Source organism: Nilaparvata lugens, chromosome 2 (genome assembly GCF_014356525.2).
Source record: "Nilaparvata lugens isolate BPH chromosome 2, ASM1435652v1, whole genome shotgun sequence".
NCBI lineage: Eukaryota > Metazoa > Arthropoda > Insecta > Hemiptera > Delphacidae > Nilaparvata > Nilaparvata lugens.
In genome coordinates, this window is record NC_052505.1 from 71516109 (window position 1) to 71535479 (window position 19371).

Genomic DNA, 19371 nt, shown 5'->3' on the forward strand with positions numbered 1-19371 from the left:
GACGAATGTATGAGGAGAACCAGGTGAGTCATCCCCATAATACAAGATTTAGAGGTTTTGTTTACCCACACCACAGACTTAGCCTGCTGGAGAGTGGCCCGTTTTATATGGGAATGGAAATATTTAATTCAATCCCATCTCACATAAGAGAAATTGATGGCTTGAAGGAGTTCAAAAAAAAAACACTCAGGGTATTTCTTATTGTATTGTGTCCGTACAGGTTAGCAGACTTCCTTGTTGAATAATGTTTTATTGATGTATGTTATGTGGGATCTGTTGTGTTGAAATATGAGGGATGGTAGATATTAGATTAAACTTTGACGTGTCATATACTGCGGGATCGTTGCTCCCTTAATGCAGTTTAATAATTGTGGCGAACAAGAAAAGTAAAGTGAAGTAAAGATAGGGTCAACATAATTGATAGCGTCATTGTACCTCATTAATAAAAAACGATAAATTGGGTCTAGCTGCATTGGTTATGATATTCAAGATTCGATAAATACAAAAAAAATAATACAATAATATTTAATATTTTAATACGATATTAATTTGTAATTGATAGAAATATATTTTTGAAACGTTCAGGTGCTACTAGATGGCATTCCACTGCATCAGCTAAACTTGGCGTGGCTTCGCAAGCAGATCGGAGTGGTGGCGCAAGAGCCGGTGCTGTTTGGCGATTCGATCGAGGAGAACATTCGCTACGGCTGCGAGGACGAAGTCACTCATGAGGATGTTGTCAATGCCGCCATACTTGCTAACGCCCACACCTTCATCACTAATCTGCCCAAAGTAAGATCACACAATCAATCATCTATTCAAATTCGCATTAGAGATGATTTGCCTACATGTTGGGATATTTTATCAAAGAGCGAGAATAATGGAAGTTTCTGTAGAGGGTTCAAACGGAGCAGCAAATCAGGAGAGCCTATGATTATTCGAACGTGTGGCAAATTAAAATAAAAATGTTGTAGAGTTTGATGATGCTTTGAAAAGAGGAAACTTTATTTGTCACAAAAATACAAACTTCGCAATTTAAAATAAAAATACAGATTGTACCACGAAAGGTGTAACAGCCGAAGGCTATATATTCTACATAAAATTTGCAACAAAAACTTTTCAGTAGAATTTTCTTATATCGACCTCAGATATCGAGATTTATCGATTTTCTATATTATTGAAATACGTCAATAAATAGAAAACTAACAGTCAAATTCTAATTCCAATTATATGATTGTGAAGAGGAAGAAATATAGAATAAGAATCATATAATGTGTTCCTTGTCTGACGTTTTTGAACTTTTTATGAGCGAAGCGTTCAAACTGAAATTTGGCTTTGAACTTGTCGAATGTACTTTTTTCAACTTTGAGCGCTCATAAAAGTATAAGAACGTCAAACAAAGGAACAAATTATATTAATCTTATTGGAAATTTCTTCCTCTTTCCAACCATATCATTGGAATCAGATGATAGTTTTCTAGTTATTGACGTTAAATCTCGAAAACCAAGGTTGATATAGGAAAATTCTACTGGACATTTTTCGTTGCAAATTTCATGTGGGATCTTATGATCTTAGGCTGTTACACATTTCGTAGAACACTCTGAATAACATCTTACCTCCTGTAAGAAGATAAGCTGAATATGTAACTGAAGTTACTTATTTTGCACCAAAAAATAAATTTCCGTGCACACTTATTTTTAGGGGTACGCGACATTGGTAGGCAGTCGAGGCGCGCAGCTGAGCGGCGGACAGAAGCAGCGCATCGCGATCGCGCGAGCGATTGTGTCGAATCCGCGCATCCTGTTCCTGGACGAGGCCACCTCGGCGCTGGACGCTCGCAGCGAGGGAGTTGTGCAGGAGGCGCTCGACCACGCCAGCCATGGCCGCACTACCGTTGTTGTAGCCCATCGTCTCTCCACCATCCGGAACGCCGATCTCATCTATGTGTTCAAGGTACCGTACCGTATACTATCACACAATATTTGTTGAATTTGTATATTTCAAATTAAATCATAATCTTTGTTCGCTTCATATAAAATTGATTATGAAGTAATATGTTTGTCGAATTTTTTAAGTTACATTGTCAAGCAACAAAGAAATCAAAGTAAGAATTGCTATGGCAAAAACAGCATTCAATAAGAAAAAGAGAATTCTTTGTAGCCAACTGGACAAGACACTAAGGAAAAGGCTAATAAAGTGTTATGTTTGGAGTGTGGCACTGTATGGTGCAGAAACTTGGACGCTGAGAAAGGAGAATAAGAGGAGGCTTGAGGCATTGGAAATGTGGATATGGAGAAGGATGGAGGGGATCAGTTGGAGGGATAAAGTTACAAACGAGGAGGTGTTGAGGAGGGTTGGGGAAAGAAGGAGTCTGCTGGATGTGATAAAGGGAAGAAAGAGGAGATGGCTGGGACATTGGATGAGACGGCAATGCTTGTTGGTGGATGCCATGGAGGGGACCATTCAGGGAAGAAGAGGAAGAGGGAGAAGAAGATACAAAATGTTGGACGACATCAAGGAGGGGATGAGCTACTATGCAACGAAGCGACTGGCAGAGAATAGAAGAGAGTGGACAGCTGCTGCCATATAGAAGGACCTGCTTACGAGCAGAAAACTACAGAGATGTCAAGGAGAATTAGCTGGATTGGAAATGCCTATCGAATGAATGAAGAATGCAGAGGAAGATGCTCACAGATAATATGATAGGAACAAGAAGGCCAAGGAAACGATGGCTACAGGATGTTGAGATCGATCTGGTAGCGATGTCAGTCGTGAAAGGCTGGAAGCGAAAAGCGGTTGTGCGAGACAAGTGGAGGCAAATCGTAGAGAAAGCCAAGTATCACCCCGAACTGTTGTGCTTCGAGAAAAAGAAGAAAAATATTTGTGGAATTTACTAGGTCATTATGAATATACAGACCATAGATTGTAGGCCTACATTGAATTTGCAATGATACTTGGTCAGTGAAGCATGAAAGTGGATGACACAGGGGATAACAATTGCGGTATCATACTAATATCGAAGGTTTCTCAAAAAAGCGACATGTAGAGAGGAATTAAACTGATTGTGGATAGCAATTTATTGATTGTGAATTCCAATATCATAATGTAATCCAATATCATAAAGGGGATAACAATTGCGGTATCATACTAATATCGAAGGTTTCTCAAAAAAGCGACATGTAGAGAGGAATTAAACTGATTGTGGATAGCAATTTATTGATTGTGAATTCCAATATCATAATGTACATATACATAGTATCCCACGAAAGGTGTAACAGCCGAAGATCATAGATTCTACATGGAATTTGAAACGAAAAATGTCCAGTAAATTTTTTGTCGACCTTTGTTTCCAAGATATATAGATTCTTCGATATTTTTTTAAAAACATCAATAACTAGAAAACTATCAGTAAAAATCTAATTCTAAGGAAATGGTTAGGAAGGGGAGAATTGAAAGAAATTTCCAATAATGTTTTTTACAATTTGCTCTTTTGTTTGACGCTTTTGAACTTTTTATGAGCGCTTAAAGTTGAAAAAATGCATTCGCCGAGTTCAAAGTTGAATTTCAAATAGTTTGAACAACCATAATAAGTTCAAAAAGCATCAAACAATGTGTAGACATGAGAAGTATTATATAGAATAAAGTGCTTATATAGTGGTGCCATATCTTCTCTCTATGGTATTTATTCACTTACATTAAGAATTTCGTTGAAATTATTTATGTGAAATGGAACTAGGCATATGTATGTTTTTTAATTAAAAAAAATTAGGTTACGTGTATGATAATAAAAATAACAAATCAAATCAAATTCGTTTACTTGCCACAAAAAATTACATACAAATTAATAAAATAAATATCAATATACAATATGACACTGCCGGCAAAGAACAACCAAAGATCTTAAAGAGATGCATCTTTAAGGTCTTTGAGAACGACTTGTGCGCCGGCAGTGACTTCGATCAACTATGATAAATTTCAAAATAAAAAGGAAACATAGAGCTTTCAATTATTGACATCGCATGTATGTGAATGATTGTTTGTTTGTTGAGACTTAATATTTAACTTTTCTTCCCAGGATGGTAAGATTCATGAACATGGAAATCACGAAGAGCTGATGGAGAAGAAAGGTCTATACCACGGCCTAGTGACAGCCCAGATACAGATTCCGAATGAAAAAGAACTTGGATATCCACTTCCTGAAACGTTTGTATATCCACAATATATTCAGAAATTAATAATACCATGAAAAGTCATCTTATTCTTATTCCACATGATGTTCGAGAAATTAATCTAAGATGCTGAATTGTGTAATGTAATTTTTATCGTGTGAAGTTGTGTGTTAGAGAGGACCTGGAATCCTAACTCCGCTGTTAACAATGGCATATAATCAATCAATTGAGGAGCGGTTTGACTCAGTGGTCGCGCTGATAAGCTATCGCTTAGATAAGTTACGAATCATGTGCCTGCTACTCTCGTTGGAAGAGTGACCGCTTGGGCCAGCTCCTCTGAATATGATGATTCATGAGTTGTAGAATCGCTTCCCGGTGGTTCGAAAACCACCTAAACCTGTAGGCCCATTCATCTCTCATTATCATCCGTCTCATTACCCACGCACAAGCCTAGAGCTCATGTGGGCATTACACTCAGCAAAAAAGAAACCATCAGAAATAAAATTTTCCTGTTTTGTGTACTTCAAGTACTTATTGATGTTATTATGTTGATTGTTATGTAAATTTTAGTCATTTTACATGCTTTTATTAATTTATTCTACAGAAGCTAATACAACCTTAACCACCATTTGCAATGTGTTTGGTTGTGAATTTGGCTCAATTATTATGTATACTATTCCAGTTTATTAATACCTACCTGATTGAATTGTATGTTGTATTTTTGCAGGAATGACAAAATGTCTCCGAAAATGGTGTCCAGACGCAGCCATCAGTCATTGAATAAGATGTTCGAGGATTTGACGAGTGAGAAGGACGAAAACGAGGCGGATCAGGAGATTGAGAACGAGAACTTCTGCACTTTCAGTTTTGTTGTGTTTCGTCTGTTGAAGCTGAACCTTCCCGAGTGGAAGTGGCTGCTGGCTGGCATCACTGGCTGCTGCCTCAATGGCTCTCTCATGCCGATATTCGCCTTCTTCTTTGGAGAGGTGTTTTCCACGTTCACACTGGGCATTGATCAGCTGCGCGCCTCGGCGCACTTTTGGAGTATCATGTTCGTTGCACTCGGCGTCGCTTCTTTCTTTGGCTACTTCACTCAGGCAAGAATTGCGTAACAGTTGCAAGTATTATTTCTATTATTTTCTTAGTATGATTTAATTATTGATATTTACTTACTCCTCAGCTCTACATGTTACTACAACCCTTGGCCTCCCTCACAAGCCTCTCCATCTCTCCCGATCCACTGTCTGCCTTTGATTGATTGAAAAGTCTTTATTCATAATAATGTACAGGCACATTAGGAACAGAGTCAATAAAACATAACAAAACTTTTCCAGTTGCAAACTCCAAGCGTTCTCAAATCCTGCTCTACATCATCTGTCCATCTATTACTTGGCCCTCCTTTTCTTCTTCTATTCTATACTCATTTGATTATTGACCGCCGTATTTAACATGTTACATTTTCGTTTCATGAATGCTTGAAAACGTCTGCCAGTTATGCGATTAAGAACAGAATTGAGAGGATGACAGTTTTCATCAATTTTGTGGAGCCCGATTTGTGGGTTCATCCCTGTCGCATCCACGCGAAATTTAAATATGAATGTATTTTATCAAAATATGTTCAATATAAATCCATTATAAAATTTGGGAATCATAAGAAGCTTGAGCTCAAAACAATAAGTTATCCGCCGTCATCAAAGCACCGATAGATTTATTGGTGGTTGCTGTGTACTATTACTGATCGGTTAACAAGAAAAACTGAATTAATTTAATGAAAATCACTAATTAAGGACAAAATTAATTTAGTCCTGAAGAATTTTGTTTGCACCATTGAGCATGACTTTCTCAATTCCAACTTCATTTCATATTATTTTAGACTTATTCTTTTTTTGTAATAGAGGTTTATTAAACCAATTTATAGAGGAATTTTAGTATATTTTGAAAGTTATTCTGTTTTATAATAGAGGCTTATTAAACCAATTTATAGAGGAATTTTAGACAACTCATTTCTAGGATTGCAACAATTCAAAGGATATTCTGATCAACAAAGCCGATGAACAGAAATAATAGCTTTCAAACAAGCTTTTGATTGGATCAATAAGTATTGAAACACTATACCACTTCAAATAGAGTGGAATAGATGGAATAGAGTCAATTAAGATGTTTTTATCAATAATTTAAATCGTGAATGTGTTACAGATTTATAGCATGACCAGTGCAGGCGAACACCTACTGGCCCGAGTAAGGACAAAAGCATTCTCGAACATTGTTCGCCAGCCCATAAGCTGGTTCGATGCCCCTGATTCTGCTCCTGGCAAGCTCATCACTCGCCTCGCAAGAGATGCACCCTTCGTCAAAGATGTATGTTTTACAATTTTGTTCAGGGTATCATGAATCTGTATAGTAATAAATACAATAATTAGTTTCAACACTGCATTCGGAGATTTAGAATTTTTCCACAATATAATTAAAACTTAATATGTTTCCTCAAGTAGAAAAAAAACATATTGTGTTTCTATTTAATAATTATTATATTATGTCACTCGTATCCAGATCAACAAACAACCCTTAACCGATGGTTATTTAAATAAGGAGATTCCCTATTTATGGAAGAAAAGACTGAGATCAACAAAGATCCAGAGTCAATCACAACGATTCAAATACGTTTATTATTGGTTATAGAGGTAAGGCACACCTAACGCTCTTCGGAAGCAAAATGGTTCCTCTGTATTTATGGAATAATAAAGAACAATACAGAACAGTACATGTTATATGTTTCTAATAAGTAGTATTTCACAATCAACAACATAACTTTCCTACTATAGACGTGTGTACAAATTTTCTGTGTTACCTATTGATTTATCACTGATTATATTACACATTGAACTCCTTCAAATTTCCATCAATTGGATTGATCAATTATATTAAATTTTTCGTAATTAGATCGCAAAATTCAATTGGATACAAAATACACATACATTTAGCTACATTTTGTAGTTATTTTGAGTTGTCCTTCATTTTATACGGTTCAAATAAGGGAGTTTCCTATTCATGGAAAGAAGAGACTGAGGACTAATTTCAAAGTGTTTTCTGAAGAAAATACCGACAGATCTCCCCATCCATTACCAGTTAATATAGAAAAATAGCACAAGGACTACCACATTATTCTATCTACCAATATTATTATATCAGTGTCATTTGTATACTAAATAAATAAAATAAAAAATCTTCTTTGTTTATTGTATGTGCAAATATGTTTATATGGTTGGATTGAATGGTGGAAAACCATAGAGTTCCCTAGCTCTTCTCCAACACAACATCAAATTTCCGTTACAAACTTAATAATATCTTCAAACTTCTATCAATGTGGAAGGAAAATATAAAGATAACATCTTTTATTACACCTTGTCTCCGATTGAAAATAAGTTCTTCAAAATCTCTTTCAACTTCTTCTATCAATGCAGAAGAAAAATGTGAAGATTGCATCTAGTCTTTGATTCAAAATCACTATGTAAATGTACTGGACGAATCGTTTCTGTTTTGTAGGCAGCAGGTTTGAGGATCGGTTACCTGCTGTCGGCCAGTGTAACTCTGCTGTCTGCGATGGTGATTGCCCTGTTCTACGGTTGGAAGTTGGCTTCGGTGATTGCAATCGGCCTGCCGCTGATTGTGCTCGCATCGTACAAGCAACAGATGACCATACGTAAAAAGGTGCTCAGAGACTTGAAGCTCATGGATAATGCAGGAAAGGTCAGTAAGAGTGTCCGATAATCTATACTCGACTTACTCACTTACTCCTTGGTGCTACAACTCATTTAGAGCTTAACCTTCTTCAAAAAGCCTTCATTCCATTCTATAGTTCCAGCAATTCGAGTTCTAAATTGTTCCAGCGATCAGATTTTTATATGTGTAATGCTAGTTCGCCTCCATGGTGCACATTGGGTAACGCTAAATGGACTAGCAAATGATGGCGGTTAGACAAACTTATGTTCTCCTGACCAAAAACTACACATCCCAAATAATTTGGAAATATACAGGTGTATATCTAGACATTTGAGACTCATGAGTTATGTATGTGTTGTGTATCTGCCATACGCTAAATAAATAAATAAATTCCATTCTTTACTTATTCCATCCATACTCAACTATCAACCGTTTAATGCGGGCTTAGTTTTTTAAGCTTTTAAAAATCAGTTTTTTCTGAACTGAGTTCAAATGCTTCGTAAAATTACGTGAAAATGTTTCAATTATCAGTGATTTGAGTGTAATATTTTTGTTTCCTATCCAGTTTCTCAACCTTCAAAATTCTTAGTTTTAGTTGTTTTTGAGTGAAAAAGAACTAAATTTCAGAAAAGTGGAATCATAACCTCATTTCGGACTTTTAAACTATTATCTAAATTTGGGAGAGAAATAGTACAAGGAGTATCCTTAGTTTTTCTCTCCCGGTCAGTGCTTCTTGTAAAAATTATAATGATAGAATAATAAATAAATAAATAAATAAATAATAAATAATAAATTTGACGCCTAATATGGTCAAACTCTCCATGTTTTCAAGAAATGTTCGTAGCTTGGACACTGTTATCATCACTGTGATTTCAAACAATTATTATTTTAGAATTCTCAGTTCCTTAGTTGAAGTTAAATGATCAAAGCTCACTTAATACAACTTAAATTTTGAACAATCATGTTTGATTATGCAATTCACGTATTAGTATCTTCATAATAAATTAATTTAGAGATAATACCTTTAACATTTTTATCGATTTTTATTTGAACCCTGCTCTATTTTGGAATTTTTACAGTAAACTCCTTATCCACTCCATGTAAAAATAGTTTCACACAATATATAAAAATATTCAAATCCAATTTAAAACTAATTTAATTTTTTATTTCTATGCATGATTACTATGGTACCTATATAAATATTAGGTAGTGCCGTGCTACCAATTTTTCCTTAAACGGTTGGAATAGCATTTAACACCTATCAACCTAAGGATAGTTGTCGGCTCCAATGAAATAGATTCTTGATAAACTGTGAATGGATCTATTGCCTATGAATGAGAAATCCAGTTTTCAGAGCAAATTAACTTATAATCTTCAGATGAATTTATACAAATACACTAAGAAAATATATCTTAAGCCTAATTATTTCAGAGTTATTACGAACTAAAATACTTATCTAGTTTACAGTTGAAACACAGTGGCTATTGGCTTGAAAATACAAACAGTTATTTAATAACAAACTAGTACACAATAAACTTGTATAAAACTCAATTTAAAACATTAATAAATTCACTTAAACAGACAATAATTCAGAGCACAAAATTACACACACAACAGTTGTAGCCAGCCATTTTTCAGAAGAAGCCTGAACAGGAAAAAAACCTAAGTTGCAAGTCACGAAGCCAATGCCTCCAACATTACAGACACGTCACCAAAATATTATAAACTTACAAGTTTAGAATTCACATTCTACATCTGTTCTCAATAAAACTTTATTTTGAAAATGTTATTTTAAATTTATATACATATTCTATTTAAATAAACTATTTATCTAGTAATTTGTTAACCCTGCCTCGGTGACACCATGGAACAATGCAACAAACATTTACGATAATAAATTCTCCGTCAAAAAGTTTGTCCGTCTATTGATGACTCTGACATTTACTATAAAGTTTCATAGATCTCGAATTGAAGATTCGATTCAAATGTGAGAAAAAATGTAATATTACAGTAGCTATGAATACTAACTATAAGTTATCAACTAGAGTTCATGAGTTCTGTTGAATTTATTCATCTTATGATTTTTATTATAAAGTGACGTTCTATTATTTTTTCCTAGATTGCTTCAGAATGCGTTAGCAACATACGAACAGTTCAAGCACTTGGCCAGGAGAGTCTATTCGTTCGAATCTACATAAGAAATTTGGAAACTGCATTCAGGTTGGTCTGCTTCATTTAAAATAATTTAATCTCCATCGAAATTATAACAATTCTCGTTAATCATACGATTGCTTGTGGATTAGAATAATATTCATATAAAATTTAGATAGCCTGTTGATACTATTTTCCAGACTTTTGCAATTGCGATTATCAACTACAAATAATATACAATCATATTTACTGATACCGCACTGCCCCATATAATACTGAACAACAGAATATTGAAACAAACTTTTCAATTTTACTGAAAAAGTTGAAGTATTTTCTTCTCTCTTCATTCATGAGAGTTTGATCGTTGAGCGGATTTGAGAAATATATTTTATATTTATTTGTTTTATTTAATCGTAAATAAATCCAGACTTCCTTTGTATACAGAGACGCCAGACATCAAGTATTCGTGTTTGCTTCAGTGATCTCGTTCTCTCAAGCCATGATGTTCTTCATGTACGCAGTTGCTTTCCATTTTGGCGCACACCTTATTCAAACGGGAGAAATGCGCTCCGCTGATGTTTACAGGTGAGCTCATTCCATCAATATGTTAGTAATTCTTGCATCTATAAACTAAAATGGCTATAATAACATACAGATTGCGCTGAACATTAATAATTTTTGTTTTGAAAATTATGCTTCCCCAATGTATTGTTTTTTCATTAAGGGCTTCTTATTGGACCATCTCCTGGTTTGTTTTTGGTACCTTCCCCTCACAACCTAATTCTATGAAAAACCACAGATTTTCTTTTGTTTCCTTGAAAGCATCATTCAGGGTATTCAGTGGTATAATTATCTATGAACCAATATTATTTTTATAACTTGAGTATTTATCAAACTATTTACACTCAATGCTTTTAATTACATATTGAATCACAAGGATTATTTTCATTTTGAGTTTTATTTATGAATCATACATCTTTGAATAGCTACCTACTTACGTATAAAATATTATGTAGCCTACTATATAATTTACTTTTGTTGGCTACAGTCAACTGATGATGCAACTCATTCCTGCACACAGGCTTTGGCCCATGCATGGAATTATTATGTATTTTGTTTTGTTTATAAATTTACTGTATCTGTGAAATAAATAAATAAAAAATGATCCAGCAACCACTTCCTAACATACGAATCAGTGTTATTCTGAATTCCTTTAAGCCCTGGTATTCTTTCTCCTCCACAAACTCTGAAATTATAGAGAAATCTTGAGAATCCCCCATTAAAAAAAGTTCAATTTTTACCAAATATTTTGTGGCTTATCAGGGAGATTCTGAGCATCCCTAGATTAAGAGACGCAAAAATCTGCAACTTCAAGCTCTCTATGTAACGGGAAATAGTAATATGATCGATTTTTACGCCCAAATCGTTGCATAATTTCTAGGGTTGCTCTCAAAAATGTATATTCAATATCAATAACTTGATGTAATAATATCTATAACTAGATATATATCTGTAAGTTGAAATATTTGCCAAAATCGATAACTTTGAATTGGCTTTTGCAGAGTGTTCTTCGCTCTGGCGTTTAGTGCCACTGGCATAGGCACTGCATCCGCCTACCTTCGTGACTATGTCAAAGCCAAAGAGGGTGCTGAGTCCATGTTTCAACTGATGGAGAGAAAATCCGAGGTGGACACTTCATCACCTGATGGATTGGAACCAGTAAGAATTAAGAAAAAAATACGTTTATAAAATGTACACTTTATTCATAAATATATTGTGTAGCTCATCAATTTATTGAATTTATATATATTGTACTCAAAATTGGACAAAACTTATGAAGTGATAAACATAACTTATTTTTGGACAATTTCTACCCAAATTTGGAAAAGGAACCATTAAGGACTTAAAGCCTGTTGTTCCTTTCTTAATCATTCATAGTTGAGAATGATATTGTATCTGTGAATGTATAAATCAATGAATGCTAAAGTGGTGGTGAAGGATCCATCTGATAGGACAGTCAATATTTGCTACATCCATTTACCTTGGTATCAACATCATTCATAATTATTCAGAAGAGACTCACTGTATGATAACTGGTTTAATGAATACGCAACGTTGTTATTCTTATTTCCAAGTTGAATTTATACTCAAGTTTCGTTTTTCAACTATACCTTCTAACATGATTAGCATTGTACTTGAAATAGTTGAAGCAGCTCTCATAAACTTTTCTTATTAAGATGAATCAACAATGGAATACGGTACCACATAAAGGTGGTACATGATAGAATATTCATGTAGTTGTACTTGAATACACGGTCGAGCAATAAAGTATGGATAGTTTGAAGTAGCAATTGCACATTTATTTTTTAACAAAAATATTTTTTTCTTATAGTGTGTACCTTTAATTTTGTCATTTTTATAATTAGAGAGGATAAATTAATAACTTTGATTAATAAAAGCAATGAAGTATGGATAGTTTGAAATAGAAATTACATAGCCTACTCAATTACAAACGAAACTAATTTTTTCTTCTAGTATGTACCTTCAACGTATACCGGTACCGTATTTCTAAAAGTTTAGAGAGGAAAAATTAGTACCTAACATTGATTATGCACGAGAAATAACATCAGTAAAATACATGAAGTACTATTAGAATAGATAATATACTTTTCATGTAGGCTACTTTCACATGAATTTTGAAAAAAATCTCAAATTACTAACTATTTATTGTAATGATCTTATCATAGAATGTTTAATTGTGATTATGTAATAGATATTTAATTGATTTTTCAGGTGTTGACCGGTAGAGTAGCTTTCAAGAACGTACACTTCCGGTATCCGTCTCGACCCGACACGAAGGTGCTGAGTGGCCTCACCTTCAGTGTGGAACCGGGCCAAACCCTGGCTCTGGTTGGCGAATCTGGCTGTGGCAAAAGCACTGTCATATCGCTCTTGGAACGCTTCTATGAACCTCACTTCGGATCAATTGTAAGTCTTATAACATGCCACTAATTATACCAATATTGAAAAATTACTCTTCCTGAAAAATTGTAATGATTTGTAATGAAAAAAATTGTAATGGAGTTGATAAAACGCCCTTGTTTGAAAAATATATTCTAAAATGTTTGTGATGTCACTTAAACTGTCTGAACATTCTCTCCAGTTCAGTTTTAGATACTAATTTATATACGATTTATTCAGCTAACTCATTCGAATTCCAGATAGTTTGATTTGATAATTCAAGTTTCTATCCGTTCAATTTTCTCATTATTTGCAGACCATCGACGGAATTGACTTGAAAGACATGAACGTAGCGCATTTGCGGGCAAATATTGGATTAGTGACCCAGGAACCGACCCTGTTCAACTGTTCAATAAGCGAGAATATTGCCTACGGCACAGCCAAAAAAGGAGTCGCCTTTGATATGGAGAGAATCATTCGTGCAGCCAGGCTTGCCAATATACACGATTTCATAGTATCTCTACCTCAGGTAAGGTCACATTATTACAGTATCACATATAAAAACTTCCCTGTATCCATGCGTAATGCATCTCAATCTCTTCCTTCAAGTTAATCATTGCACGAAACTGGTAAATCAGTTATCAATGAAAATGTTCCAGAAGTCCATTTTTTTTATTTTAAGTTACAGATGAAGTCGGAAATTATGTGAAATTCTCAATTTGCGGATAAATTCAAGTTCTCCCGCTCTTTAAAAAGAGGATAGCTACCATGAATCTACAAGAAATAAAAACTGATGAAACCAATCTACTAAATTTATTCCCTAGTGGCTTTAGTAGTACTGTATAACAATTGTTGATACAATATTACAGATCAACCAAATATGATTGGGATATCTTAGAATATATAAATCACAAAATGAATTGTTTAAAGTAATTGTGAATATTGATCTTGGTCAACATCAGGTATAAAATATGTGGAGAATTTGAAGAAGACCACCCGGTCAAGCTGGTCTGGTAGGTCGAAGCCTAGTTTTGGGTTCTTATCCCGCCAAAATCATGGTATTTGGCTGTTTCTCATTTTGTTACTCACGAGGGTTTCAACCAGGAAATATTTAAGCAATACAATCTTTCTTCATCATTATTCGAAACCTTTGTTATTTTATTTTGGAATGAAATAATATAACATTATTATTTAGAGTGATTACAAGATTGTTATTATGGGTATGAAGATGAAGAATGCTATATCGACAGAATATTTTAAGAAATGAAATTCCTTTAGTGCAATAAATGAAAGGCTTATAGATAAATTTTTATATATTTAGTCCTAATAATCATCAGTTCATTTTTGTATCCTTAGAAAAGACTGTTTTTATGACTATATGAGAGTTGAAACTCAGTGATTGCTTGAATGTCAAAACAATACTGTTTGGGAGTCGAAAAATTAAATAATTTGGAAAATAATTTTGTTCATTTTTTTTGCAGGGCTATGACACAGAAGTAGGTGATAGAGGCAGTCAGCTGTCGGGAGGCCAGAAGCAGAGAATCGCCATTGCCAGAGCATTCATACGCAACCCAAAAATTTTGCTACTTGACGAAGCCACTTCTGCTCTCGACACAGAAAGCGAAAAAGTAAGTCAAGTAATCAAGCGAGCATATTATAAATGTATATTGAAAATCAATCGAATAAAAAGGAAGCAAACTAATTTGAAGAATCATCAATATTAATAAAAAATGAAGAAAAAGATCCAAGATTTTGAGTGTTTCGGTAAGTTCTTGTTTGATTGGAGAGTTCACATATAAGTACCTACTATAAATCATTCCTACAACTTCAGCATATAGGTGGTGTAGCGTTTATTGTTATGATGATTAATAAATAAATTAACTACATTAATTTTGTTTTCAATATTAGAGTTACGAAATGTTAGGATGTGATTGATAATAGGCTACAGTACTCATGGAATTTTTGTCGAGTTCATTATAATAGATTTAAATTTGAAGGCAATTGAATAATTGCAAATCACACGATTCCTTCCATCATAATTGCTCAATCCTGTCACTCTGAAGAGGAATCAATATTTACAAAAATGATTAGGTATTGTCATACGATAATATTCAGTAGTATTCTTGAAGCTATTCGAAATAAATTTCCAACCAGGCCCAACTGACCTACAACTTGTAGTAGAATCTGAGAATGTTTCTTCTCAAATAAGTGTATTTACTTCGATTCATTTTTATTGCATTTTATTGATAATAAGAAATTATTGCAATAAAAGCAATGCACTAGACCCAACTAATAAGTTCAATTTATATTTTCTGATTTTTAAATCAAGTGTGACAACAGATTTCTTGAGCTGGCCTAAGAGCAAGTTGATAAGATAGCTCTAGCACTAGCAAATTATTGTTGTATAGGTTTTACAGACATCTTTGTGAAATAATATTGTTAATAATCATAATTTTATTTCGAGGTGAAAAAGTGCACACAAATCCACAAAAATAAACTCCCTCATCATTGAGAAGTTCCACAACATTTCTGAAGACATTGTAAAATCTATTTTGCTTTATGGAGAATATTGTTCATTTCTCTATTTGCAATTGAGGGTGGTTGCCACTCACTTCCATTAATTAGGGGAAGGGCCTTTTCTTCGTTGACTACGTCACTCCCTCCCAGCGAATTGCAGTAGAGCTCAGCTGGCAGGTCTCTCTCTCGAAGTCGGTTGGTGTATGCGGACAGCTTTTTGTTTGTTCGGCAGTGAAAATCGAAACTAGGCTGTGATAAATTGTATTATGAACTAAATGTGATATATACGTGCTGATAAGACTGATGGACAAAACCTGATGCTCTACCGACTGGAGTAACCAATTTGATGAGTCCGTTCCTTTATAAAGGTGCGTACAGATTTACGCGCCGCAAACATGAGCAATTCACTTTTAATCATCTGATGCCAAGCTTTTTATATCTGTATCTTACCGTTTCTGTAAAAATACAGATATAATCAGCTGATTAAACGTGAATTGTTCATGTTCGCGGCGCGTATATCTGTACGCACCTTTACAAACTAAATTACAAAGGACCCTTAGGTGCATGGTATAGGGCGTTTATGTCGCAATTTTTACTGTTATCTCAAGCCTATTACTGTCAATTTTTAATGTTTTGGCGGGGTGAGAGTGTATGAACGGCACAATATGAGAAACTACCAGCGTCACACAGCATCACGGGAAAGAACTACGTTGACTATGGGCTTGAGATAACAGTAAAAGTTGCGACATAAACGCCTTATACCATGGAATATCTACTCACGCTATTGTTTCTCTATGATAATAATTTCTCATATGTGTGCAATACGATCAGAAGAGTTCATTCATAAAGAACATTTTTATGTTTTTTGTGTAGTTGATATTGTGGTAATTATTCATATTGAATGAAAAAGACTAAGACTCATATTGAATGAAAAAGACTATCAATAAATCTTTGTTTTTTTCTGTCAAAAAACACAGATTTATTGATACTTAGAAAGACCGGTTTCGGTTATTACACCGATTCGGTTATAATAACCGAAACCGGTCTCTCTAAGTATCAATAAATCTGTGGTTTTTTGACAATTTCTTAGTCTTTTTCATTCAAAATTTTTATGATTATTATTCATAAACATTCTAGTTAAATATAACATTGAGAGGTGATTTACACTAGTGCACTTACATTGTACTAATTCAGTATGAGAATATGGTGCTAATCTAATATAATATTGAAAGAAGCTTCAAGGTACTGCTGCAAACTGATACAAGAATGTTGTGTTTGTAGGTGGTCGAAGAGGCTCTGGAGAGAGCTAGGGTGGGTCGCACATCGATAGTAGTGGCTCACCGCCTATCCACCATCCGGAATGCCGACCTGATTGCAGTGATGCACGGAGGTGTCATAGTCGAACAGGGCACGCATCACTCACTCACACAAAAGAAGAACGGACACTACTACCGCTTGGTACAGAGGCAGAATATACTCAATTAAACATAAGTCTTACCATTATGATTGATTTTTATAATATGAAAACCAATATGAATACGAATATTGTTTAAGAATACTCAATTGAACATAGTCTTACCATTATGATTGATTTTTATAATATGAAAACCACGTTTGTTGCGCATTGTTACAATAAGAAATAAACAACAGTTACATTTTATCATAATTTCAATTTTCGCTCGTGCAGTACCTACTTTCCAAACTGAAAACTCCTATTAATCTCCTGAGACGAGAGGATACAAATCCAAATAGTAATAAACCTTCAGCATTTCATAGGGCGTTTTTTCAACTACAATGACAAACATTTCTGATTCGAAATTCTAAATAATACCATAATGTTTTATGATGCCATTTAAAAGCAAAAACTTGACCATCAACTCACTTCTCTCTAACCCTAACCGTAATCCTAACCTCATCTAATATGGTGATGTCATATTTGGAATTTTAGGTCCGGTTGCACAAAAGCCAGTTAAATTTCATCCATGATTAATTTCACGGGAACCAATCAGAGAAGGCCTTTTCGAAGAGAAGGCTTCTCTGATTGGTTCTTGTGAAAATAATTACGATTAAAATTTAACCGGCTTTTGTGCAACCGGCACTTAGCACTACCTCCGTAAACAAAGACTTGTATTCAATCGTAGTACAATGCGCTACCTCATCCGCTCTTTCATGCGCTGTCTCATGGTCTCTTAGATACAGCGCGAATTCGAGCGAGACTTCTACAATACACCTCAGAATGCTGCATTCATTGAACTGATGCACTAAAGTGTATGGGGAGTTCCTATTGCTTTCACTGTTAAATAAATGAGTCTTTCACAATTTGAATAGGCTAATGATGATTATTGTACTGATAAACTGAAAATTCATTAAAAAATTAAAATAACTGATAATTATGAATAAAAGAAATTGGAGATTAAAGAAATGTTTATGATGTTAAATATTGTCTACAACTAAAATAGTTGTTGATTTATTAGTTGATTAATTTTCATGATGATAAATATTGTCCACAACTAAAATACTCCCATCCCCACCACCGCTCTCTCCGGCAGCGGTTTATTTATTTATTTATTAGATAGAGCGAACAATACAATAGTCGGAAAAGAAAAAACAGGCTATTGCCCAAAACTTCTTCAATTTCCTGATTTTGTCACAAATCGTCCAAATATTATGTAGGTTATGTTCACTTCAATTTCAACACCAAATCTTCAATCTGAAACTATGAATCAGAATAAAACAAAGAAATACAAAATTTTTATGATTGAATACAAAGCGCATGTGCCATGAAAACGGTGTGTCGCTCCTCAGTGTCAAGTGTAAACAAAGCCATAGTGCATTCTGGTGACGTCAGCACAGGTAGGGCTCCTACACCAATAAAAATTTGTTGATTTCAGCTGATCTATATCAGCTAGTGTTTTTATTGAGCCCTACCTGTGCTGACGTTACCATCAACCACCTGTCATGCACTCTGGCTTTGTTTACGGAGGTAGTGCACCGAGGTGCTAGTGATAATTTTATTTGCACTTATCAGCAGATTAGTTATCACCCTAGGCCGTGATTACAGACGATTACTGTTGGGCCCAGTACGATTGTTCGCCAAATAATACCAGCGCCACAGTCTCGCCAAGTCTAATGCTCGTCGTCATTTGTACACACTTGGCAAGAGTTTGGAAGCGGCATAACAGAAATCAATCAGAACGAGTCGTGTGTATTTTCAATGACTAAATAATAAATTCTCATAATAGAGATTGAATATTTTGTAAATTAATTATTATATATCTACAAAAAACGATCTGACAACGTTGCAGAGCTAGAAAAGTATATTGCTATCTTCTTTGTCGAATGAAAGCAGCACCAATGGTTAATCAAATACTGCCATTATAACGTGGACTTCACTATATAGATACGACCCAAATTAAAATTAGTATTCTAAAGTTGGGTACAGAATCACTTGCTGCGTCGCATGCAAACGGTTTTTGTATCTCAGATTTTTTGTTATTTATATTTTCTTCGCTGCTCTATTTGAGGTTAAATATTTCTCTATCATCAACATTTGAAATTTTCCAGTGGTTTATTTATTGATATTGGTTTTTTATTCTAAGTTAGAAGCCACTCGCTGATGACAACACATACATGATGAACATGTTTTGTGTATGCTTGATAAACATACATGTCCTATCGTCAGTGGTCAGCCTAATGCCACATCTACATGTTGTCCCAATGTCGACCAGCGACAGTGTGTGGATAGGTGGTTTGTCAACGCTGGCTACCGCTGGCCTTCATTGGGCATTGTTTACATTGCAGGCTGGGCTAGCTTACTTGGCCAACGGGCAAGTAATTTGGGCATGTTGATGCA

General features: G+C 34.6%; 1 protein-coding gene across 5 annotated transcripts in view; it reads left to right on the top strand.

Annotated features, from left to right (window-relative positions):
• The window catches only part of LOC111043971 (ATP-dependent translocase ABCB1), a 30735-nt gene extending 13551 nt beyond the window's left edge, over window positions 1-17184 (top strand). For 4 of the 5 annotated variants that reach the window (XM_039421626.1, XM_039421625.1, XM_039421627.1 and 1 more), the window contains 13 exons: window positions 586-792; window positions 1702-1953; window positions 4076-4203; window positions 4897-5266; window positions 6366-6527; window positions 7713-7916; window positions 10009-10109; window positions 10485-10625; window positions 11603-11759; window positions 12834-13028; window positions 13318-13530; window positions 14483-14629; window positions 16800-17178. In XM_039421626.1, coding sequence (XP_039277560.1) covers window positions 586-792; window positions 1702-1953; window positions 4076-4203; window positions 4897-5266; window positions 6366-6527; window positions 7713-7916; window positions 10009-10109; window positions 10485-10625; window positions 11603-11759; window positions 12834-13028; window positions 13318-13530; window positions 14483-14629; window positions 16800-17003 — 2481 coding nt within the window. In that variant the 3' untranslated portion in view covers window positions 17004-17178. Of the gene's footprint in view, window positions 1-585; window positions 793-1701; window positions 1954-4075; window positions 4204-4896; window positions 5267-6365; window positions 6528-7712; window positions 7917-10008; window positions 10110-10484; window positions 10626-11602; window positions 11760-12833; window positions 13029-13317; window positions 13531-14482; window positions 14630-16799 lie in introns of all 5 variants that reach the window. The other variant, XM_039421628.1, reaches the window with a different exon arrangement.
• The last annotated feature ends 2187 nt before the right edge of the window (window positions 17185-19371 follow it).